The sequence below is a fragment of the Tachyglossus aculeatus genome, chromosome 3 (genome assembly GCF_015852505.1).
Source record: "Tachyglossus aculeatus isolate mTacAcu1 chromosome 3, mTacAcu1.pri, whole genome shotgun sequence".
Classification (NCBI taxonomy): domain Eukaryota; kingdom Metazoa; phylum Chordata; class Mammalia; order Monotremata; family Tachyglossidae; genus Tachyglossus; species Tachyglossus aculeatus.
In genome coordinates this window covers 40,894,202-40,920,000 of record NC_052068.1, presented here as the reverse complement: position 1 = coordinate 40,920,000, position 25,799 = coordinate 40,894,202, and the positions used below count along the sequence as shown (strand labels likewise).

Here is a 25,799-nt window from a genome sequence, read left to right as displayed (position 1 = left end):
CAATCCACTTCGAAAATTTGGAAGTAGCATGGCATAGTGGAAAGGACACAGGATTGAGAACGAAGGGACTTGGGTTCTAATCTCAGCTCTGGCACTTGTCTGCTAGGTGACCTTGAGTATGACATTTAATTGTGCCTCAGTTTCCTCATCTGAAAAATGGGGTTTAAATATATGTTCTCTCTTCCCCCTTAACTATATGCCCCATGTGGGAAATATTCTTTTCCAACTTTCCCATGTATCACACATAATAGGCACTGAACAAAAATTATAATAATAATAATAATGTAATAATAATACTGTCATGTTCAGATGGGCGCTATTTTCTGCAGCTCACGGAAGAGCAAATCCAGTATTGAAAAGAATCATTTACAGTAAGTGATATCATCATCAATCGTATTTATTGAGCGCTTACTGTGTGCAGAGCACTGTACTAAGCGCTTAACGATATGGCTAACTCATATCATTATCACAACACAAATGTCAATCACAATCAAACATCACAATCAATCACAATTGTGATGTTAATCACAATCAAACATCAAGGAGATGTTAGAATTGCTGAATTTGAGGTCTCCAGAGAAACACCTCATCACACGCAACCAAACACATGCTGCCTCTTGGATAGAACAACACAGTTCAGAGGTTGTCATGCCTTGCTTTTGCTGCAACACTCATATTTTTGTAATAGTTTCCTAGCAATTTTAGAATTATAAACCCATTTCCTGAAAATGAGACTGTCTTGACAAAATCAATTACTCAATCGATCAATTATATTTATTGAGTGCTTACTGTGTTCAGAGCACTGTACTAATCACTTGGGGAAGTACAACAGAGTTGGTAGACTTATTCCATGCCCACAATTAGCCTAGTCTAGCAGGGACGTAAGGAGAGAGACAAAACGAGGCAGAGACACAGAGAGCATGACTCAGAGAAGTAGAAACATGCAAAGAAACAGTTGTACTGTGAGGCTGAGGGAGGAATGAATAAAGTGTTCAAATCCAAGTGCAAAGGCGACACAGAAGGGAGTGTGATCACAGGACATGAGTGCTAAAGCTCATTATGGACAAGGAACATATCTGCTAATTCTGTTGTACTCTCCCAAGCACTTAGCACTTAGTGCAGTGCTCTGCATATAGTAAGGACTCACTATGATTGATCAGTTGGGGAAGGACTCTTGAAGGCCTCTTGCTTTGAGGAGAGTGATTGTTTCTCAAATATGAAAAGGGAGGGCATTCTAGGCCAGAGGCGGGATGTGGCCAAGGGATCAGCGGCAAGATGGATGAGTAGGTTAACATTAGAGTGATGTTTGTGGGCTCAGTTGTAGTAGGGAATCAGGGACACAGGTAGGAAGGGGCAAGGTGATTGAGTGCTGTAAAGTCTATAGTAAGGAGTTTCTGTTTAGTGCAGAGTGGATGGGAAAACTCTGCAGGCTCTTGAAGAATGGAAAAACATGGCTTGAATGGTTTTGTAAAATGATCCGGGCAGCAAAAGCGAAGTATAGTCTGAAGTGCGTAGTGACAGGAGGCATGGAGGTTAGCAAGGAAGAGGATGCAGTAATAAGGGTGGAATAGGAAGGTCCATGTAGATTCTCCATCTACACCCACTCACTTGGAGAACTCATTCTTTCCCATGGCCTCAACTACCATCTGTATGCAGATGGTTCCCAAATCTACATCTCCAACTCTGATCGCTCTCCTTTTCTGCAGTCTCGCATTTCCTCCTGCCTTGGATGTCCTCCCAACGCCTCCAGCTTACCATGTCCCAAACAGAACTCCTTATCTTCCTACCCAAACCCTTTCCTCCCTGTGGCTTTCCCGCCACTGCAGTCAGCACGGCCAAGCTTCCCATCTCACAGGCCTGTAAGCTTGGCGTCATCTTTGACTCCTCTCTCTCCTCCAATCCACGTTTTCCATCCATGACTAAATCCTGCCAGTAGACCACCGCAACTTGGATCAACATGATAGCAGTTCGGATGGACAGGAAGGGCTGGATTTGAATGATGTTGTGAAGGTAGAATCGACAGCATTTATTGACCTGTCGAATATGTGAGCTGAATGAGAAAAATGAGTTGAGAATATCACCAAGGTTATGGACCCGAGAGACAGGGAGGATGGTTGTGCTGTCTACAGTGAGGGGAATATCAGGGGGAGGACAGAAACAAGGCAGTACTAAATTACTCTTTTACCTTACCCCATTTTTAGTTGACCTAGCTTACTTTAAGTGTTTGAACTTTCACATCCTGGTTTGAGTAGGCTCGTTTAGTGTACAATAAATTTAGCTTTCCCTGAATTCTGGAATCTGGAGTATGTGTGTCCTAGATGCTGGAGATTTTAACACTACACTTTCCTCCTTCCCCATTTTCCTGGTTACTGACAAGGTCAGAGAAGATGCAAAATCCTGGGATGGTGGTCTAGTGTCCCAGGTTTTAATAAAATTTAGGAATTAGGGATAGAGTGCTCTTCTCTCTGGCACTCACACTCAGCTGCCTCCTCTCAAAATCTAGGAAACATGCACAGAATAATGGAATGGCAGACGAGATCAAATCTGAACAAAAGAGACCATCACACAGACTTGGTTCCTTCTTCCTAGTAGCGTGGCTCAGTGAAAAGAGCATGGGCTTTGGAGACAGAGGTCAGGGGTTCAAATACCAGCCCTGCCAATTGTCAGCTGTGTGACTTTGGGCAAGTCACTTAACTTCTCTGTGCCTCAGTTACCTCATCTGTAAAATGGGGATTAAGACTGTGAGCACCCCCGTGGGACAACCTGATCACCTTGTAACTTCCCCAGAACTTAGAACAGAGCTTTGTACATAGTAAGCGCTTAATAAATGCCATTATTATTATTATTATTACCTTTCTCTTCCACCTACTTCCTTTCCTTTTTTGAAGAGGTATTGCACCATCATTGTCACCATCTGACTTCCCCACAAGCTCACTGTACTTCCTCTCTGTCCATCTGGGTCCTCTCCAAGATCACTTCTCACCTCACACTGGTTTGGGAAATTAATTCCCTCCTTGCTCCTTATCAGCTTTATCATTATTTTCTTGTCACACAGACTTTTCATAGATTACCCTACCCCACAATCCTCATCCCAGAGTGTAAATTACCCACTGCTCCATAAGGAAAACATCAGCTCAGTAGTTAAAATAGAAGCAAGACCACACAAAGGGATGATCTGGGTTCAGAAACAGGGCAACTATCTTTCCTGAAATCGGCAAAAGTTTGATCAACACAAAGAATCCGGGAATGAATTTTCGCTTGTGATCATTATAATGAAAAAGGAAGAAACATTACCATGCAAATGTACTTCCCTTGAATGCTCTGCCACTGAAATTGCTTTTGTTCTCCTACACTTGCTGCCCTTTATCTTATTTACCACTCCTCTCTTTAGATAAAGAATTGTATCTAATTTCTCCTTGAGATTGTTTGTAAACTTTGGTGAAACATTTTCATTTCATCTAATGTTGAGCACATTCATTTGAGTATTTTGTGTTTCCTTTCTGGAAACAAATGTGTTGGTATTTTAATCATCTGCTTCCGTTTTCATTCGGTACTGGTGTGGAATGTATTGGGTTTCACACAATCCAGACATAAACCATAATCTAACTAGAAAACTTTATCATCATAAAGGATGTGGATTTACTTTTATCAGTATGATTTATAGAAAGTTTAGTTACAGCTATTTTTCTCCAAACTTAACACATATTTCCACAGCTAAAAAAGAAACAAAAGATCCCATGGGTACTTAACTCATCCTGTGCCTGAAAAAGATCATTATGGTTCACTTAGATCTGATGTAAAAATAAGCACAGCTGAGTTTTCCCATGAATTTAACAATAGATGTTAAAAGAGCAACTGGGAAAATAGCCTCATGCTAGCAAAGGTTACAAGCCTACGGTCCACTCCTATAAAGGGAAAGGCCAAGCAGTTCTTTTTCTCATAGACTTTTACCAAATAAATGAAATGCTGCAGCAGAGAACTTTGGGTGTAGTTTCACATGTGATCCGAATACTTGGTTAAAGTGAATTTCAAAAATAAGCAAATGAACAAAAGCACGAGAATGTCCACACATCAAACCAACTGTGGCTAAAGATCACCAAGATTGTTTCTAGTTTGAGGTGGGCATTTGAAGAAGACGCTGAATATAATAATAATCATAATAATAATAATTGTGGCATTTGTTAAGTGCTTACTGTGTGCCAGGCACTGCATTAAGATCCGGGATGGATATAAGCAAATCAGGTTTGACAGTCCCTGTCCCATATGAGGTTCATAGTCTAAATCCCCATATTACAGTTGAGGTAACTGAGGCACACAGAAGTGAGGTGACTTGCCCAAAGTCACACAGCAGACAAGTGGCAGAGTTAGAATTAGCACCCATGACCTTCTGAATCCCACGCCCATGCTCTATCCACATGCTGCTTCCCCCTGGCCTGGAATGCCCTCCCTCTGCACATCCGCCAAGCTAGCTCTCTTCCTCCCTTCAAAGCCCTACTGAGAGCTCACCTCCTCCAGGAGGCCTTCCCAGACTGAGCCCCCTTTTTCCTCTCCTCCTCCCCATCCCCCAACCTTACCTCCTCCCCCTCCCCACAGCACCTGTATATACGTTTGTACAGATTTATTACTCTGTTTATTTTACTTGTACATATTTAACATTCTATTTATTTTGTTAATGATGTGCACCTTTCATTCATTCATTCAATCGTATTTATTGAGTGCTTACTGTGTGCAGAGCATTGTACTAAGCGCTTGGGAAGTACAAGTTGGCAACATATAGAGATGGTCCCTACCCAACAGTGGGCTCACAGTCTAGAAGGGGGAGATGGAGAACAAAACAAAACATATTAACAAAATAAAATAAATAGAATAAACATGTACAAATAAAATAGAGTAATAAATACGTACAAACATATATACATATATGCAGGTGTTGTGGGGAGGGGATAGGGAGGAGGAGGGGGAGAGGAAGGAGGGGGCTCAGTCTGGGAAGGCCTCCTGGAGGAGGTGAGCTCTCAGTAGGGCCCTGATGGGAGGAAGAGAGCTAGCTTGGTCCATGTGTGCAGGGAGGGCATTCCAGGCCAGGGGGAGGACGTGGGCTGGGGATTGACAGCAGGACAGGCGAGAACGAGACACCGTGAGGAGACTAACGGCAGAGGAGCAGAGGGTGCGGGCTGGGCTGGAGAAGGAGAGAAGGGAGGGGAGGTAGGAGGGGGCGAGGTGATGGACAGCCTTGAAGCCGAGGGTGAGGAGTTTCTGCCTGATGCGGAGGTTGATTGGTAGGCACTGGAGATTTTTGAGGAGGGGAGTAACATGCCCAGACCGTTTCTGGACAAAGACAATCCGGGCAGCAGCGTGAAATATGGATTGAAGTGGGGAGAGACAAGAGGATGGGAGGTCGGAGAGGAGGCTGATACAGTAATCCAGATGGGATAGGATGAGAGCTTGAACGAGCAGGGTAGTGGTTTGGATGGAGAGGAAAGGGTGGATCTTGGCAAGCTTTACTTCTATTTATTCTGATGACTTGACCCCTGTTCACATGTTTTGTTTTGGTGTCTGTCTCCCCCTTCTAGACTGTGAGCCTGTTGTTGGGTAGGGACTGTCTCCACATGTTTCCAACTTGTACTTCCCAAGTGCTTAGTACAGTGTTCTGCACACAGTAAGCACTAAATAAATACGATCAAAGGAATGAATGAATGAAAGGGAAAATAAGGTGGGGAGATGAGACAGTCAGGAAAGGCTTCCTGGAGGAGATACAATATTAGTAACTTCACCCTCTAGATGGTAAGCTCGTTGTGGGCAGGGATCGTGTCTGCCAACTCTGGTATATTGTACTCTCCCAAGTGCTTGATTCAGTGTTCAGCACAAAGTGCTTAATAAATGGTCTGAAAGTTATGAAGGGGGAAACAGTTCCAACGCAAAAGGGAGAGTGGAAGCAAGAGATTAGTGACGAGAAAGAGAAGATCAAGGCAATAGGTTGGTGTCAGAAGACTTGCTCTGTGTTAGAGGAATGAAATGTGCAGATTGGGTAGGAGAGTAGAAAGGTTTCGTAAAAGGGAGAGAACTGATTGAGGGCCTGAAAGCCACTGGAAAGGAGTTTCTCTTTGATGAGTAGATGGGTGGGTAACCACTGTTGGATTTTGAGGTACTTTTGAGAAATGGGGAGACGTTTACAGAATTACTTTGTAGAAAACGATCTGAGCAGCAAAGTGGATTATGGATTGCAGAGGTGGAAGCAGGGATGTCAGAGAGAAGGCTAACTAGTTCACAAAGCAAAATATGACAAGTGCTTGTACTAGAGAGTCCTAGTGCCCATTGTTGGATGAAATTGAGAAGGCAATAGATTTGTCCTTGGGGAGCAGGGCAGGGTTAGTCAAGTTTCTTCATAGTGCTCAAATGAAAAGTGGTAGCAAGTTGACAGTGAAACAGATTGGTCAATTTGAAAGAACATATATATATGTCCTGACTCTGTCCTGACTCTGTCACTTGTCTCCTGATGGCTTTGGGCAGATGACTTAACTTCCCTCTTCTTTCCTTCTGCGAAATGGAGACTCAGACTCTTAGGCTCAGCTCTGAGTATGACAGAAACTGGGTGCCCCCTGAACGTCTTGTAATTTACCTCAGTGCTTAGCAAGAATTTGGCACAGAGTAATGAATATCAATGTGATTATATCATGTAAATTGATTTTTGCATTGTCCTGCTGGAGAGAAGAGAGTTTGTTGGCTCCTTGAGGATAGGGATCATGTATTCTACCATGTACTTAATATAGTGCTCTGCACAAAGTAAACACACAGTGGTATTTATTGAGAGCTGAATCTGTACAACACTTTATTAAGCTCTTGGGAGAATACAGCAGAGTAAACAAACACAATTCCTACTCTCAGTGAGTGGAGAATCATTGGGGTCTAATGGAAATAATGCTGGACTGAGAAAAGAAGAGATCCTGATTCTAACCCCAGCTTTGCCACTTGACCACTCTATAACCTTGGACACATCACTTAACTCGAGGCCTCAGTTTCACCAACTATAAAGTGGGAATTGAATACCTGTTCTCTCTCCTACTTTGGCTGCCAGAAAATCCTGTTGGTTCTTCCATAACATCTCTAAAAACATATCTAAAATATGACTCTTCCTCTCCATCCAAACTGTTACCATGCTGATCCAGGCTGATCCAGGCACTAATCTCCTCCCATTCCAGTTCATATTTCACTCTGCCATCCAATCATATTTCTAAAAAACATTCAGTCCATGTCTCCCTACTCCTCCAAAACCATCAATAGTTGCTCATCTATCGCTGCAATGAATAAAATTTCCTTATAATTGGCCTTAAGGTGCTCAATCAGGTCTCCCCCTCCCACCTCACCTCACTGATCTCATTACTACAACCCAGCCTATACACTTTACTACTCCAATGCCAATGTGCTACAAGTGTCAAGTGCTACAGTACTTCACTTTTGTATGCTTCACCTCTGACCCTTCATTCAAGATCTTCCTTTGGCCTGGAAATCCCTCTCCCTCCATACAAGACAGACTACCACTCTTCTTATCTCCAAAACCTTACTAAAATCACACCTCCATCATTTCCCAATCGATCCATCCATCCATCCGTCAATCAATCTGTAGAAGTAAGCATTTGAGTGAGTACAATATAATAATACAACAGAGTTGGTAGACACATTCACTGCCCAGAGAGAACTTACAGTCTAGAGGGGGAGACAGGCATTAATATAAGTAAATTACAGTTATATACAAAAGTGCCGTGGAGCTTATAGATGAGTGAGTGAAGGATGCAAATTCAATTGAAAGGACAATCCAGAAGGGAGTAGGGTAAGAACAAACGAGGGCTTAGTCAGGAAAGGATTTGGGGAGGAGATGTGTTTTCAATAAGGCTTTGAAGGTAGGGAGAGTAATTACCAGATAATAAGAGGGAGGACATTCCAGGACAGAGGCAAGATGTGGGTGAGAGGTTGGAGTCAAGATAGAACAGATGGAGCAACAGTGGGTAGGATGGCATTAGAGGAGTGCGATGTGTGGCCTGGATCGTGGCAGGAGAGCAGTTAGGTAAGGTAGGAGGGGACGAGGTGAATGAGTGCCTGAAAGCCAATGGTAAGGAGTTTCTGTTTGATGAGGAGGTGGATAGGCAACCAGTAGAGGTCCTTGAGAAGGGGGGAAACATGGACTGAATGTTTTTGTAGTAAAATCATCTGGGCAACAAAATAATGTATGGACTAGAATGGGGAGAGTCATGAGGCAGGGAGGTCAGCAAAGAGGCTGATATAGTAATCAGGGTAAACACTTTGCTCATCCAATGCCAACCTATTCACTGTACCTTGATCTCATCTATCTTACCGCCAACCTCTCGCCCATATCCTAACTTTGGCCTTAAACACCCTTCAGGTCTGAGCTCCGCAAAGTCTCCCTCCTCAATTCCCTCCCTCTTGACCCCCTCTTCACCTTTCCCATCCTTCCCAGCAGTATCTTCAAAGGATATCTCCTCACTCCTCTCAAGTGTCACCCCCTCCACCTATGCTTTGGACTCCATTCCCTCTCACCTTATAAAAACTCTTGCCCCTTCCCTCCTCCCCTCCTTAACTTCCATCTTCAACCGCTCACTCTTATTCCCCCCTGCCTTCAAACATACACAGGTCTCCCCCATCCTAAAAAAACCCTCTCCCTTGACCCCACAGCCCCCTCCAGTTATTGCCCCATCTCTCTCCTACTCTTCCTTTCCAAACTCCTGGAGCAAGTCGTCTACACTTGCTGCCTTGAATTCCTCTCCTCCAACTCTCTCCTGGACCCATTCTAATGTGTCTTCCGTCCCCTCCATTCCATTGAAACCCCCTCTCAAAGGTCGCCAATGAGCTCCTTCTTGCCAAATCCAATGGCTCCTACTCTATCCTAATCCTCCTTTACCTCTCAGCTGCCTTTGACACTGTGGACCACCCCCTTGTTCTGGAAATATTATCTAACTTCGCCTTCACTGACTCTATTGTCTCCTGGTTCTTCTCATCTCTCTGCTGTTATTTCTAAGTCTCCTTTGCAGGCTCCTCCTCCTCTTCCCATCCCCTAACTGTAGGGGTTCCCCAAGGGTCAATTCTTCGTCCCCTTCAGTTCTCCATCTCTACTCACTCCCTTGGTGAGCTCATTCACTCCTACGACTTCAACTATCATCTCTACACAGATGATACCCAAATCTACATCTCCTTCACTGTTCTCTCTCCCTCCCTCCAGGCTCACATCTCCTCCTGCCTTCAGGACATCTCCACCTGGATATCCTCCCGCCACCTAAAACTCAACATGTCTAAGATTGAGTTCCTCATCTTCCCTCCCAAACCCTGTCCTCTCACTAACTTTCCTGTCACTGTGGTTGGCACTACCATCCTCCCTGTCTCACAAACTTGCAACCTTGTGTCATCCTTAACTCCACTCTCTCATTTACCCCACAAATCCAATCCATCAACAAAACCTGCTGGTCTCACCTTCACAACATCATCAAGATCTGCCCTTTCCTCTCCACCCAAACCACTACCTTGTTAGCACAATCACTCATCATATCCCGACTGGATTACTGCATCAGCATCCTTGCTGATCTCCCAACCTCCTGTCTCTCCCCATTTCAGTCTATACTTTACTGGCTGCCCAGATTATCTTTCTACAGAAATGTTCTGGGCATGTCACCCGCCTCCTCAAAAATCTCCAGTAATTGCCTATCAACTTTTGTGTGAAGCAAAAATTCCTCACTATTGGCTTCAAAGCTCTACATCACCTTGCCCTCTTCTACCTCACCTCCCTTCTCTCCTTCTACAGCCCAGCCTGCACACTCCACTCCTCTGGTGCTAAACTTCTCACTGTGCCTCATTCTCGCCTGTCCCGCTGCCGACCATGGTCCATGGACCCCTGGTCCATGTCAACCTTTCAGTTGCCTTCGACACTGTGGACCACCCCCTTCTCCTCAACATGATATCCAACCGTGGCTTCACAGACTCTGTCCTCTCCTGGTTCTCCTCTTATCTCTCCAGCCATTCATTCTCAGTCTCCTTTGTGGGCTCCCCCTCCCCCTCCCATCCCCTTACTGTAGGGGTTCCTCAAGGATTAGTGCTTGGTCCCCTTCTGTTCTCTATCTACACTCACTCCCTTGGTGAACTCATTTGCTCCCACAGCTTCAACTATCATCTCTACACTGATGACACCCAAATCTACATCTCTGGCCCTGCTCTCTCTCGCTCCCTTCAGGCTCGTGTCTCCTCCTGCCTTCAAGACATCTCCATCTGGATGTCTGCCTGCCATCTAAAACTCAACATGTCCAAGACTGAACTTATCTTCCCTCCCAAACCCTGCCCTCTCCCTGACTTTCCCGTCACTGTAGACAGCACTACCATCCTTCCCGTCTCACAAACCCACAACCTTGATGTCATCCTTAACTCTGCTCTCTTGTTAACCCCTCACATCCAATCCGTCACCAGAACCTGCCAGTCTCACCTCCACAACATTGCCAAGATCCGCCCTTTCCTCTCCATGCAAACCGCTACCCTGCTGGTTCAATCTCTCATCCTATCCTGACTGGATTACTGCATCAGCCTCCTCTCTGATCTCCCATCCTCCTGTCTCTCCCCTCTTCAGTCTATACTTCATGCTGCTGCCCAGATCATCTTTGTGCAGAAACGCTCTGGGCATGTTACTCCCCTCCTCAAAAATCTCCAGTGGCTACCAGTCAACCTACGCATCAGGCAGAAACTCCTCACCCTGGGCTTCAAGGCTGTCCATCCCCTCGCCCCCTCCTACCTCACCTCCCTTCTCTCCTTCTCCAGCCCAGCCCGCACCCTCCGCTCCTCTGCCGCTGCTAATCTCCTCACCGTGCCTCTTTCTCGCCTGTCCCGCCATCGACCCCCAGCCCACGCCCTCCCCCTGGCCTGGAATGCCCTGCCTCTGCACATCCGCCAAGCTAGCTCTCTGCCTCCCTTCAAAGCCCTACTGAGAGCTCACCTCCTCAGAAGCCTTCCCCGACTGAGCCCCCTCCTTCCTCTCCCCCTCCTCCCCCTCCCCATTCCCCCCGCCCTACCTCCTTCCTCTCCCCCCAGCACCCGTATATATGTCTGTACAGATTTATTACTCTATTTTACTTGTACATATTTACTATTCTATTTATTTTATTTTGTTAATACATTTTGTTTTGTTGTCTGTCTCCCCCTTCTAGACTGTGAGCCCGTTGTTGGGTAGGGACCATCTCTATATGTTGCCAACTTGTACTCACCAAGCTCTGAACACAGCAAGCACTCAATAAATACGATTGAATGGATGAATGAATGAATGAATGTCCTCTCTGGCCTGGAATGTCCTCCCCCCTCAAATCCACCAAACTAACACACTTCTCCCCTTCAAAGTCCTATTGAAAGCTCACCTCCTCCAGGAGGCCTTCCCGGACTAAACCTACCTTTTCCTCTGCTCCCTGTCCCCTCCTCATTGCCCCCACTCATTCCCTCTGCTCTACCCCCTTCCCCATCCCACAGCACTGGTGTGTATATATGTGCATATTTATAATTCTATTAATTTTATTAATGATGTGTATATATCTATAATTCTATTTATTTATGTTGATACTATTAATGCCTCTTTACTTGTTTTGATGTCTGTTTCCCCCTTCTAGACTGTGAGCCTGTTGTAGGCACAGATTGTCACTACTTGTTGCTGACCTGTACTTTCCAAGTGCTTAGTACAGTGTTCTGCACTCAGTAAGCTCAATAAATATGATTGAATGAATGAATGAATGAATATCTGACAGACATACTCTTAATCTTAGCCTTCCCTGACTAAGCCCTCATTTCCTTTTCTCCCACTCCCTTCTGTGTTGCCCTGATTTTCTCTCTTTATTCACCATCTTCACCACATAGCATTTATATAAATATCCATAATTCATTTATTCATATTAATGTCTTTTTCCCCATCTAGGATATAAGCTCAATGTGGACAGGGAATATGTCTACCAACTTTGTTATATTATTACATTGAACTCTCCCAAGTGCTTATTACAATGTTCTGCAAACAGGAAGGGCTCATTAGATATGATTGATTATTGACTGACTGTAGGTGGGATAGAATAAGTGCTTTGATTTATGTGGCAGCAGTTTGGTTGAAGGAGAAGGGTGGATTTTAGCGATTATTGGATGGCTGAACTGACAGGATTTAGTGACAGATTGAATGAGATGAAGGGTTGAATGAGAGAGATGAGATAGACAACCATTCCCCAACTATTCACACCGCATCTGCACTACCTTGGCACTTGGGTCTGTACCCCTTTAGCACTTTGATTCTCTCTCTATCCCAGTCTGATATTCACCTACTCAGGTCCCATAGCACTTATATATAAAGCTTATAGCATGCCACTTCTCCTATCTGTAATTTATTTTAACACCCACCTTCCCCACTAGATTGCAAGCTTCTTGAGGATAGGGATTGTGTCTACCCACTTTATTCTATTGTACTCGAACAACCACTTAGTGCAGAAAGTGTGAGCTGTGGGCTGGAGGTCAGAATACCTGTTTTCTAATCCCAGCTCTGCCACTTGCTGGTTATGTGATCTTGGGCAAGTCACTTAACTTCTCTGTGCCTCAGTGACCTTATCTGGAAAATGGGAATGAAGACTGTGAGCACAATGTGGAACATGAGGTATGTCCCACCTGATTATTTTGTACCTACTCCAATGTTTACTACGATGCCTGGAATAGAGTAAGCACTTAGCAAATACCATTAAAAAAGTGTTCAATAAATACCACTGATTGTTGATTGATTGATAGGGACTAAGATCCAGCTAACTCTCTTTACCCCAGAGCTTAGCACAGTTCTTGGCAACTAGTAAGCACTTAATGAGCAACACAATTGTTATTATCATTTATTGTTAATAATAAATACTCTTGATTGATTGATTAATGGACAGGGCAAGACTGTCCATTTGAAAACCAAGATAATCTCAGGACTCTGAGGAGGGGAAGGAGCAGTGCGGGTCTCATTAGGCCAAGTGGTTCACAGAGATGCCTTCCTTCAACCTCCACATTCCAACTGGGTCTGAGAGAATCTGCCACTTTCTTATCTGAGTCCTCAAACACTTTTTTGGCTCAGATTCCATTTAATAAAAAAATGGAAATAGAAATAAAAAAAAGAAAACTTTCCAGTCCTCAATGCCACCCACTCTAAGATTCTGGGTTTCATACCTGATCTTCAGTATGAGTCTCAGCGTCAGTTCAGGACTGATAGTGGCTGATAGTGGCCTAGTGGCCCCTTTCTTCTTTTCCATAACTCTACTGAGGATGACCACTAAACAACTGCGTGAACAGTCGTGTTGCTATTCAGAACTATAATGTGAAATGGAATGATAGGATTGAACTGGGCTCACCATGATATTTTGAAGATCAGCTGCGAGGTGACTCCCCAGTCCAACTATTAACTATGGACCCAGGAAAACACATCCGCTGACAGGGAGAAAAGCCAAATCCCTGTGGCTACACAGTCTGAGTGAAGAGCAGTTATATCAAATGATAAATAATGGGATCTTAAGTATTCAAATGTTCATACCTGTAGCTTTTAACCATATTTTCATAAATCACACAAACCAAATTATCCAATTTTTGAGACATATTAAAAAATGTGACATTTCCCTTGAGTGCCTATTTTGCTCTTCCTGGTTAAAACACCTTGCAGATATCTAACCAAGTATAAATATTGGTCGCACTCACAGAAGCTTTTCATTTGTAGACAAACATGAACTAGGTCCAAAGCTTTTCTAAACAAAGCCTTAAAGGTTCATTATTGGCCTGTAGCTGTCCGTTCAACAGCTGACTGTGCAAGCAGCCAGGCAAACTGTCTTATTCCTCATCAAAGGAGTTAATGGGCTAAAAACAATTACCTCTTCAAGGACATCAGCGAGCTTACTGAGAATCTCTTCAGGAAGGCTCTGGAATGTTGGAACGCTGTAAAAAAAATGGGAAGAACTTTCAACTTGCGAATCAGTGGCAATTTATTAATTAAATAGCACTCCACTCGGATAAAATGAATATTTTGCAAATGAACATTAAATAGCACCTCTGAGACATCACTGGGAGAAGGAGTTTTGGTAATTTTACTAAATGGTGTAATATTCTAAGGATAACAGTGTATCTTCAGAATCCACACCTAGCTTAGTTCTTGCTTTGTTCCACACCTCAAGTTATATAAATCCACTAGCACCTCAGATCTTATGCACTTATTTATATACATAATCAAATCTTCCTGGTTTATGTTTATTCAATTACAATCAATGAATTACTTTGAACTACTTGAAATATTTTTATGAGTCTCCCTGCTGCAGTGAAAACAATTATATAATAGTTTTTATTGAGTACCTGCTGTGTGCAGAGAACTGTTGTAAGCACTTGGAAAAATAGAGTTTGTGGCCATGATACTTATCCTCAAAGAGCTTACAATCTAGCAGAGGAGGCAGATATTAAAATAAAATATAGATAAAAAGAAGAAAAGCAGCATATGTGTAAGAGTTACTGCTTAAAATGATTGGGTATGTAAGATATGTCACAAGTCTCATGAGGGGATGGGAGTAGGTAGACAAAGGCTCTGGGGACTCGAAGGTATTGAAGGGGCAGTTGGAGGAATATGAATTGGGAAAGACTTTCAGGAAGATATGGGATTGGGGGAAGGCTTTGAAGAAGCCCCGCTTCAGTCTATACTTCACTCTGCTGCCCGGATTATTTTTATAAAGAAACACTCAGGGCATGTCATCCCCCTCCTCAAAAATTTCCAGTGGTTGCCTATCAACCTTTGTAGTGAACAAAATCTCCTCACTATTGGCTTCAAAGCTCTCCATCACCTTGGCCCCTCCTGCCTCTCCTCCCTTCTCTCCTTCTCCACCCCAGCCTGCACATTCCATTTCTCTGCCACTAACCTCCTCACTGTGCTTCGTTTTCACCTGTGCCGCTGTCTACCCCTGGCCCACTTCCTACCTCTGGCCTGGAATGCCCACCCTCCTCACATCCACCAAACTAGCTCTCTTCCCCACTTCAAAGCCCTACTGAGAGCTCAACTCCTCCAGGAGGCCTTCCCAGACTGAGCCCCACTTTTCCTCTGCTCCCCCTCCCCTCCCCAATGCCCCCACTCCCTCTGCCCTACCCCTTTCCCTGCCCCACAGCACTTGTGTATATTTGTACATATTTATTACTCTATTTTATTAATGATGTGTATAGATCTATAATTCTATTTAACTTTTTTAATGCTATAGATGGCTGTCTATTTGTATTGTTTTGTTGTCTGTCTCCCTCCTTCTAGACTGTGAGCCTGTTGTTGGGTTGGGATAGTTTCTAGCTGTTGCTGAATTGTACTTTCCAAGCTCTTAGTACAGTGGTCTGCACACAGTAAGCGCTCAATAAATATGACTGAATGAATGAATGAAAGAAGGGAGAAGCTGGATTTGAAGGAGGAGGAAGTTTGAAGGAAGTCTCCTTCATGGACTTCTCATCTGCCTCCCACCTACTCACTGTGGGGGTCCCTCCTTTCTATTCTCCATCTACACCCACTCCCTTGGAAAACTCATTCACTCCTATGGCTTCAACTACCATCTCTTTGTGGATGACACCCAAATCTACATCTCCAGCCCTGAACTCTCTCCCTCTCTGCAGTCTCACATTTTCTCTCGCCTTAAAGACATCTCTACCTGGATGTACTCCCTTCACCTCAAGCTTAACATGTCCAAAACAGAATTCCTTTCTTTCCCACCCAAACCCGCTCCTCCTTCCGATTTTCCCACGACTGTACATGCTACTACCATCCTTCTTGTCTCACAAGCCCATAACACTGGCATTATCCTTGACTCCTCTCTCTCATTTGACCTATATATACAATCCGTCACTAAATCCTGTCAGTTCCACCTTCACAACACTGCTAAAGTCTGATCTTTCCTCTCCTTTCAAACTGCTATCACCTTAATCCTTTCTGCCTAGATTACTGTATCAGCCTCCTTTCCTCCTGTCTCTTCCCACTCCAGACCATACTTCACTCTGCTGCCTGGATAATTTTTCTACAAAAACATTCAGGATATGCCTCCCCACTCTCCCCAAAACTCCAGTTGTTGCCTTTCCACCACCACACCAAACAAAAACAGCTCACCATTGGCTTTAAAGCACTCAATCACCTTGCTACCCCCTACCTCACCTCTCTACTCTCCTATTACAACCCAGACTGCACACTTCTCTCCTCTAATGCTAATGTTCTCACCGTGCCTCGATCTCTCCTATCTCACCGCCAACCCCTGGCCAACATTCTGCCTCTGGCCTGGTACGCTCTCCCTCCTCAAATCCAACAATTACCCTCCCTCCTTTCAAAGCCTTATTGAAGGCACATCTCCTCCAAGAGGTCTTCCCTAAGCCTCCTTTTCCTCTTCTCCCACTCCCTTCTGCATCTCCCTGACTTCCTCCCTTTGTTCTTCCCCACTCCCAGCCCCACAGCATTTATGTACATATTTGTAATTTATTTATTTATATAAATGTCTGTCTCCCCCCACCTCTAGTCTGTAAACTCCTTGTGGGCAGGGAATTTGTCTGTTTATTGTTGTACTTTCCCAAGCAGTTAGTATAGTAAGTACTCTGTGCAGTGTAAGTTGCTCAATAAATACAGTAGGCTGAATGAATGAGTGAATGACCCAGGGGAAGAGTTTAAACAATAGGTTGGTGGCATGAGAGAAAAGAATGAGACATAGTGAGTAGATTAATGTAAATTCCTTGTGGGCAGGGAACTTGTGGCTTCACCTTTTCGTTCTTCCCAAGCACCTAGTACATTCTCTACTATCAGGATCTTTCATTACACTTATTACAAGCATCATATTAGTTTAGAAAGTTCTGCGGAATTCATTCATTCATTCGCTCATTCCATCATATTTGTTGAGCGCTTATTGTGTGCAGAGCACTGTGCTAAGTGTTTGGAAAGCACAATACAGCAATAAAGAGAGACAATCCCTGCCCTCAACAGGCTTACAGTCTAAAGGGTGGGGAGATGAAATTATGTATCTATAGATCAAGGATAATCCCAAAGAATAGAAGAGCAGTGTGGCTCAATGGATAGAGCACAGGCCTGGGCGTCAGAACCACCTGGGTTCTAATCCTGACTCCTCCCTTTTCTGCTGTGTGACCTTGGACAAGTCACTTCATTTCTCTGTGCCTCAGTTTCTATAAAATGAGGACTAAGACTGTGAGCCCCAAGAGGCAAAGGGACTTTGTCCAACCTGATTATCTTATATCTACCCTAGGGTTTAGAACAGTGCCTGGCACAAAGTAAGTGTTTTACAAATGCTACAATTATTACTTTTATTATTGGTGTCCTCACATTTATCTACTGCTAAAACTTTGATTATATTTTAGTAAGTACCCTTGTTCCACTAGATTTTCTGCTTCAATCTAAGGTAAACTGAAGGCAGGCCCACAGACGCTGCTAGACAGTCTAATCCACAGGGATAGGAAGTGTTATTTCCATTAATAATTTAGAACAAGAACCAAGTCACTTCTTTGTTTTCTTGAGTTTTTGAGTTATATTTCAATTTTTATAAGATGCAAGAATTAAAGTATATTATTTTGAAATACCAAGATGCATAATAATAATAAAGATACATAATAATAATAATAAATCACCATGCAAAATAAAACTAATTACACCTTATTTTAGCACCATGATTTCCTACTCTAGAAAGATGACTCTAATAGCAATAATACTTTGAGTTTTACCCCCGTAATGCCTAGGTAGAGTACTAATATCATTCCTTATTTTCATGAGCACTGTGTTCCCTGAAAGGAATTATATTCACTGTGCCTAGTAGCACAGTTAATGAAAACATAAACATTAAGTTTTAGAAAAAAGATTTCAAACGTATGTTTCTTTAGCTTCAAATTAACTCCTTAAAGTATCTAATAGCATCAATACATGTTAATGAAACACATTAAATGAAACTCTTCTAAAATGTGACTAATGAATAAATGATGTACTACTAGCCATCTATTTAAGGGAGGAGGGCAATCAAAAGCAAACATATTCATTGTGAACTCACTTTTTTTAAGATTCTGAGCACTTCTTTGAAAATAGAATTCTGTAATTCCCTGCTCTATTCAAAAGTTCGTATTCCCCAAGATGCAAGGCAGGATTTCCTGATGTCATTCATCTCTTTCTGTCAAATTATGCGTGGGTAACAGATCCACAATATTGTTGCCAAGATGATGATAGATATAGAAGCCTAGTATACGTGACTTTAACGTCTATATCACATATCCACCTCTCTCACAAAGAGCGAAAGAGGATTAACCAATAACATCTTGTGTTCAACCTAAAAATTCTCCAAATTTATTTTCCATTCATTTATAAATTTTATTTAAGGATTATGTGGCCTTTATAAATACCAAATGCTGTGTACTGCAGGAAAGGTCTCAGCAACTTTTTTTTTAAGTACATGAGTGATTTTTGTTACTATTTAATAGCCACTGTACTAAATTAATTAATTAATTAATTAATTAATTCAGTTGTATTTAATGAGTGCTTATTGTGTGCAGAGCACTGTACTAAGTGCTTGGGAAGTACAAGTCGACAACATATAGAGACGGTCCCTACCTAACAACGGTCTCACAGTCTAGAAGGGGGAGACAGGCAACAGAACAAAACATGTAGACAGGTGTCAAAATTGTCAGAACAAATAGAATTAAAGCTATTTAATGAACTAGAAAGTCCTATGGGCTGATCTTTGTGCACCAAGCACATTAAATCCCAACACGGAAGGGGAAAGCACTTAGAACAGTGCTTTGCGCATAGTAAGCGCTTAACAAATACCATCATTATTATTATTAAAGGTGACAATGTGGAAGTGTAAAAGCTTAATGCTTGCCACAGTGATAATCAGACTAGTATCAAGGTTGCAAAACTACAAATGAACAGCCAGGACTAAGAAAGTGACAAAATTGACCAATCCCTTTCATTGAAACTATGATTGCTCGAGAAGTTTCTGGGTGGGGGTAAAAGTCTGAATATTGGTAACGACAGGCAGCCAGAACAAGGACAGATACAATAATTTCCAGACTTTGTTTTTCTCAGATGTTTTCCAAGTTAAACGCCTGTCTGTGTACCTCCAGGAGCTACTGGGATTCAGGAGCCCTTGGGTGATTCTGCAGTGCTGATTTTTACCATCCCCAGAGTTTCTAAGGGGCAGATGGATGAAACGAACCTGTCCATCTGCTTCATCAGGGAAGGGAGCACAGGCATTGCAGATTCCTCCAAGAAATTTAGGTTCCAAATGCTCTTCTAGTCTATCAATGCACCCTACTCCACAGGGTGCTGGGGGGAAGGGGGGGAAAAAATGGCTGAGCATTCATCAGCAACAATATTCAGTAAGTACCTACTGTATGCAGCACACTCCAGGCATTCCTATAAAACATATAAAGTATCCCTCTGGATGCCTTATGATTTCAAGCACTAAGTAGAAAAACTATCAAACAATCGTGTAAAAAGGGAGCAGCATGGACTAGTGGAAAGATTATGGGCCTGGGAGTTAGGAGACCTGGGTTCTAATCCCAGCTCGGGCAATTGCTTGTTGTGTGACCTGGCCAAGTTACTTAACTTCTCTGTGCCTCAGTTTCCTCAACTGTAAAATGGGGATTAAATTATCCTCCCTCCTACTTAGACTGTGGCCCTCCCACTGTGGGACAGGGACCGTGTCCAACCTGTTAAGCTTGTATCTACTCCTGCACTTAGAACAGTGCTTGACACATAGTAAGCGCTTAACAAATATCATAAATAGAGGGCAAGATTAGATATGATGAATACAATCAGTCAGTAGTGAATGAACAGAAATTACAAAAGAGTGCTGAAGTGGCTCAAGGCAAGGTATGACAAGGAAGGTAAATCAAGGAAGTAAGCCCCCCAGCCTACAAACTCTCCATTCTAAAATCCACATGACCTTCTCTTTCATGGCTCCTCGCCCTGAAGCTAAGTTTAGCGCAAATCTCTCTACCCTTCATAACCCACTGTTGGCCTCCTGCATCTCTCTGACACAGACAAAAACTTCTCCCAATCAGCTTCAAAGCTCTCCTCCTTCTGAACCCCACTTTACCCATCGGCTCTCTTCTCCTACTATTCCCCAACCCACTGTATTGATTCCTCCCATGCCAGCCTTCTTGCTGATCCTTACTTTCGAGTTTCCTGCTTTTGTCTCCCTGTTCATGCTGTTCTCCTTATTTGAATCTTCCTCCTTCTCCCATCATACAGGACACAACTCTCTTCACATTCAATTCTTTCCTAAAAGCCCACCCTCTCCAATCTTTCCCCAATAGATTTCCCAGCATTGCAAGCCATATCATCTCTAACAATAATGAACTCATTTAAACACGCCTTAACAACCATGTATTCATGTCCACATGATTGGTTTTTGAGCTTTCCAGTTGCAACTAATAACAATAATAATAAATAATAATAATGATGGTATTTGTTAAGTGCTTACTAAGTGCAAAGCACTGTTCTAAGTGCTGGGGAGGTTACAAGGTGATCAGGTTATCCCCCGTGGGGCTCACAGTCTTCATCCCCATTTTACAGATGAGGTAACTGAGGCACAGAGAAGTTAAGTGACTTGCCCAAAGTCACACAGCTGACAGTTAGCAGAGCCGGCATTTGAACCCATGACCTCTGACTCCAAAGCTCGTGCTCTTTCCACTGAGCCACGCTGCTTCTCCATAAATAAATGGGTTTATTGTTTGGCTCCTTTGTGGGCAAAGAACATATCACTTGATTATTCTGCATTTCCTATTTATTATTCTGTATTTAGTACCTCAATGTTTAGTTCAGGGCTTGACATATAGTAAATGCTTACCATATACCACAATTATTATTATTTCATGAGCTCAATAATTCTGTTGGCCCTTCATTTTCCCAGTTGCTTCTTGCAGATTCTATTTTCCACTAGCCACTTGCCTCAAGTCTTTCAAACTTGTCTCTTGGCATAGATAAGCATTGAATAATCCTTTTGCCCACCTCTAAAGGAAAGTGCTATACCCCTACTATCACTGCTTTTACCCCATCACTGTGAACACTGATGAAAGGAAAGATTTCATCAGGACCTGGGCAGATTCATCAAAGGGGTGTTAACATCTGACAAGCTGTTTATCACTGAAGATTTCAACACATACATGGGGAGCAATGATGAAATGTGGTGAAAATAGCATTGGATCTCTCAGGATTGAAAATCTAAAGAAAAATGAATGGCTTATTCGGTAGCCCTGGGAGAGCGCCAAGCATCAGTTTGTAATGTCCAACATAATCCATGTATCTGAATTAGGAATGGAAGACAGACAAGATAAAGGCCTTAAATATCTATAAAGGCTAAGAATGAAATAAACCTTCCGCATTTTTAAATATCTGATCCTGTTTTGATTGGGGTGAGTGAGTGGATGTATTTCAGTGTCATACACTGCAAATGATCCTCCAGCAGATGTATATATCAAATGGAAAGTCACAGATGTTCAGCACATAACACCCACAGGCTCCTGTAGTTCTTTCAGGGGAAGATTATGACAAAATCTGATAGATAAAAGATTCTGCATCTCCTTTAGCAATCAGCTTTTCTAGTTCCTTCAGTGGTTCAGGACAGTGTCACCATTTAAATGGCAGTAGCTGAATAAAACTATCAATCTTTTTTAAAAAAATTGAATGGTTACTGTGTGTGGAAAAATGTACTAAATGTTTGGGAAAGTGCAATAGAACAGAGTTGGTAAACATAAGCTCTATTCACGAGGAGTTTGAAGGCTAAAAGCAGTGTGTCTCAGTGAAAAGAGCACGGGCTTTGGAGTTAGAGGTTGTGGGTTCAAATCCTGGCTCCGCCACTTGTCAGCTGTGTGACTTTGGGAAAGTCACAACTCTCTGGACCTCAGTTCCCTCATCTGTAGAATGGGGATGAAGACTGTGAGCCCCATGTGGGACAATCTGATTACCTTGTGTCTACCCCAGTGCTTAGAACAGTGCTTGGTGCATAGTAAGCACTTAACAAATACCAACATCATTATTATTATTATTATTATTATTATTAAAAGTAGAGAAAGACATCAAAATAGATTATGGATAGAAGAAATATGCCAAACAATCACTCTTGCCCCTTCAAAGCCCTACAGAAGGCACACCTCCTCCAAGAGGCCTTCCCAGATTATGCCCCCTTTTCCTCAGCTTTTCCTCCCTTCTGCATCACCTCGATTTGCTCCCTTTGCTCTTCCCCTCCTCTCCCTGCCCCACAGCACTTATGTACATATGCATATTTCTATAATTCTATTTATTTATATTGATGCCTGTTTACTTGTTTCTATGTCTGTCTCCCCTCCTCCCCACAGACTGTAAGCCCTCTGTGGGCAGGCATTTTCTCTCTTTATTGCTGTAAGCTTCCAAGTGCTTACTACAGTGCTCTCTGCACACAGTAAGAGCTCAATAAATATGATTGAATGAATGAATGAATGAATGAATGAAATGAAATAGTATAAGAATATTTACATGATCACCGTGAGGCAGGGGTGAGTATCAGAGAGCTTATGGAGTACAAAACCATGTGCACAGTTGACAAAGTTGGGATGACGGATAGGAGAAATAAAGGGGTTCATCTGAGAAAGGCCTATTGAAGGAGATGTAATTATTTTTTCCAATTAGCAGGCTATGCTGGACTTTGTTAAAGAAGCTTGAAGAACTGGGCAGGAGTCAACTCTCTACTGTTATCACACTGTGAACTAAACTTTAGCTTGATTTTTCAGTGCTTTATAAATCATCTAATCAGTAGCATATTAAAATGAAATACTAAAATGTGTTAAATACTGTAAAAGTATTAGAAATCCTTTAATACCATCTACCAGGCCAAAAAAAAAACCTAAAACAAGGAACTCAGCTCAAGAAATTCATAGATATTCTCAGCTGGCTGGACTTTAGCAAAAAATAAACTAAGATAATTTTCCTTAAAAATTGGCCCTCTCCCACAAAAAAGATCATTCTCTTTCCCTCTGCATTTGTATTAAATGAGCTGTCTTTGCACCCAGGATTCCTTTGGAAAAGGTATAATAAAATGATTTCCTCTTCCTATTCGCTTGTCCAGCAAAATTCATTCTGATGTAAAGAAATCCACCGGAGACATAAATGGGGAAACATTTGGCTTTAAGAAAAGCCAAGTCTTTGGATTCCCAAGACCCAAATATTCAGAGCTGCATTATGATGATTTCCACATTCCTTAGAATGGAAAACTTAGGTCTGTCACACATTTGCTTTCACATCTGGTGAAATTCAAAACTTCATGGCTGTCTGCTTTGAAACTATAAGACATCGAACAGATAGGAGAATACAGCAATTTCGGGGATGTGAATTATTTGGATTCACTAGAAGCTTTCTTATATTTTCACAGCAAATTCATGCCAATATTGAACATGGATGGCAGAATTTCCTTTCCGGGGGTTAGTCTTATTTTGCTAGACATGCACAAGAATAACATAAAGATTTAAAGGAACCGGAGATTAAGTGAACACCTTAAATGTATGGCTCGTGCCTACCTACTCTATCAACTCTATCAAGTGCTTAAGGTAATGCTCTAAACATACTAAGGGCGCAATGAACACTATTGATTGATTAATTAAATTCATCTGTTTTCCCATAATGTAGCGGCGAGGTAGATTTCTCTGCTTTTGAAAGAAGGGCATTCACTTGAATAATAATTATTTTTTCCATATTTTGAAAAAAATTGCATTTACACAACATCTCTTTTGTCACATTTAGCATTTCTTAAAAATGTTAGAGTGGTAATTTTCACACCACCAGGGAGATATCAGGAAAATAATTCTATCAGGATGGTGTCTACCAACTTGATTATATTCTACTTTCCCAAATGCTTAATATAGTGCTCTACAAATAGTATGCACTCTATAAATAAAATTGATTGACTGTATGGAGCAGTGTTGCCTAGTGGCCTAGTTAACAAATAACACAAACTATTATTATTATTATTATTAATCTGTCACTTCCATTTCTCTCCTGTGTTCTTCTGTCCTTTCCCCTCTGAGAAAAAAAACAATCCTAGATTACTCAAGTACCACAATGACAATAAGCATTTCTCTGAGGTTGAAGTAGGGGAAGGGAGGAAGAGTGAGGTTCAGTGGGCAGCTTTCTGTTCTCATATGGTGCTCCTTCTGAATATGAACGTGGAGTTGAAATAAAAATTGAAGGGACACAAGTCATTCGTAGTTATTCACTTCGGACAGGTTGAAAATGATTTTAGCTCTGCCAAACAGAATCAATTTCAACAGATACAAATCTGCTGCCATCAGTGAAAGCATTTCATGGTAGATTTTTTTCTCTAGGACAATTACCTATATATCAGCAGAATCACAAGACAAGACACAATCACAAGAGTTTCAGAAAGTATGAAGAATGCAGTTAGGAAGTTGGCAGGGGTGTCATTCAAATAACCTGCACATTCAATAGATACCACTGACTGATTTAAGAAGGGAGGTATCAGAGAGGAAAAGAGTGCACACATTGTGTTGCTTGCTTATATTCCTGCTTCTGGAACCCAAATATCTATATACAGCACACACTTCAAAAATTACTGAAGCGTTGGGGATTGGTTTAAATATTAAAATTTAATCAATTTCACTTCACCTCTATTTCAATCAATGGTACCTACTGAGCGCTTACTGTGAGCAAAGCACACCCCCTTGGGGTGCTTTGTCCCTTTCCATATGTAAGACAAAGTTCATGGCTAAATGCCTCCAAGAAGCCTTCCCAAATTACTCTTAATTAATTTATTGATGGTATTTGTCAGTGCTTACTATGTGCAAAGCACTGTTCTAAGCACTCGGTGGGATACAAGGTGATCAGGTTGTCCCACGTGGGGTTCACAGTCTTAATCCTCATTTTACAGATTAAGAAATTGAGGCACAGAGAAGTTAAGTGACTTGCCCAAAGTTACACAGCTGACAAGTGGTCGAGCCGGAATTAGAACCCACGACCTCTGACTCCCAAGCCTAGGCTCTTTCCACTGAGCCATGCTGCTTCTCTTCATCAACGCTATCAGATAGCATTCCCCAATCACAATTTTTCCCAGTAGAACACTTTTTTTACCCACTTTCAGACTGCTTAGAGTTTAAGAATATCCAGCAGTGTATGTAAGGCAGAACTATAGGGCGGTCAAGTCCGACAGAAGAAAATGGCCTAAGAGTGGGTCTTCCGAGTGAGGAGTGTACTTCCTCTTGTACTTGTACTTCCCAAGCACTTAGTACAGTGCTCTGCACACAGTAAGTGCTCAATAAATATTATTGAATGAATGAGTGAGGTTGGAGCCCACAAGATCCTGCCCCCAGCCTCCGTTTCTGCTGTCCCTTTGATAGTTCTGCCTCTCCTATTTGGTTTGGCCCAGAGAGTTCAGGCCAATGGATTTACCATAATGTTTAAAGTGTGGCAGCTGTTTGACTACCTCACCTGCCCCACTGAAAACCCTCTTGCTCACCACTCTTGCCTACCCTACTCACACTCCTGGAGAGCCTCTCACCCCCGGGACAGTGAGCGTGGCCAACGTTCTGGTTAAAAGTGCCTTTACTGTGCCTCAGGCCCTAGGAATATTCGAATACAAATGAGGACAGTTAATGATAATAATAATAATAATAACCATTGATGTGCTATTTGTTAAGCACTTACTATATGCCAGGTACTGTACTAGGTATCGGGGTGGATACAAGCAAATATGGTGGACACAGTCCCAGATGACCCACATGGGGCTCACAGTCTC

The 25,799-nt window shown here is 42.5% G+C and overlaps 1 protein-coding gene across 2 annotated transcripts in view; it reads right to left on the bottom strand.

Moving 5' to 3' along the window:
- Nucleotides 1-25,799, bottom strand: part of PRKG1 (protein kinase cGMP-dependent 1) — a 1,213,342-nt gene that overhangs the window by 350,875 nt on the left and 836,668 nt on the right. For both annotated transcript variants that reach the window (XM_038744169.1, XM_038744170.1), the window contains one exon: nt 13,896-13,959. In XM_038744169.1, coding sequence (XP_038600097.1) covers nt 13,896-13,959 — 64 coding nt within the window. The remainder of the gene's footprint in view (nt 1-13,895; nt 13,960-25,799) is intronic.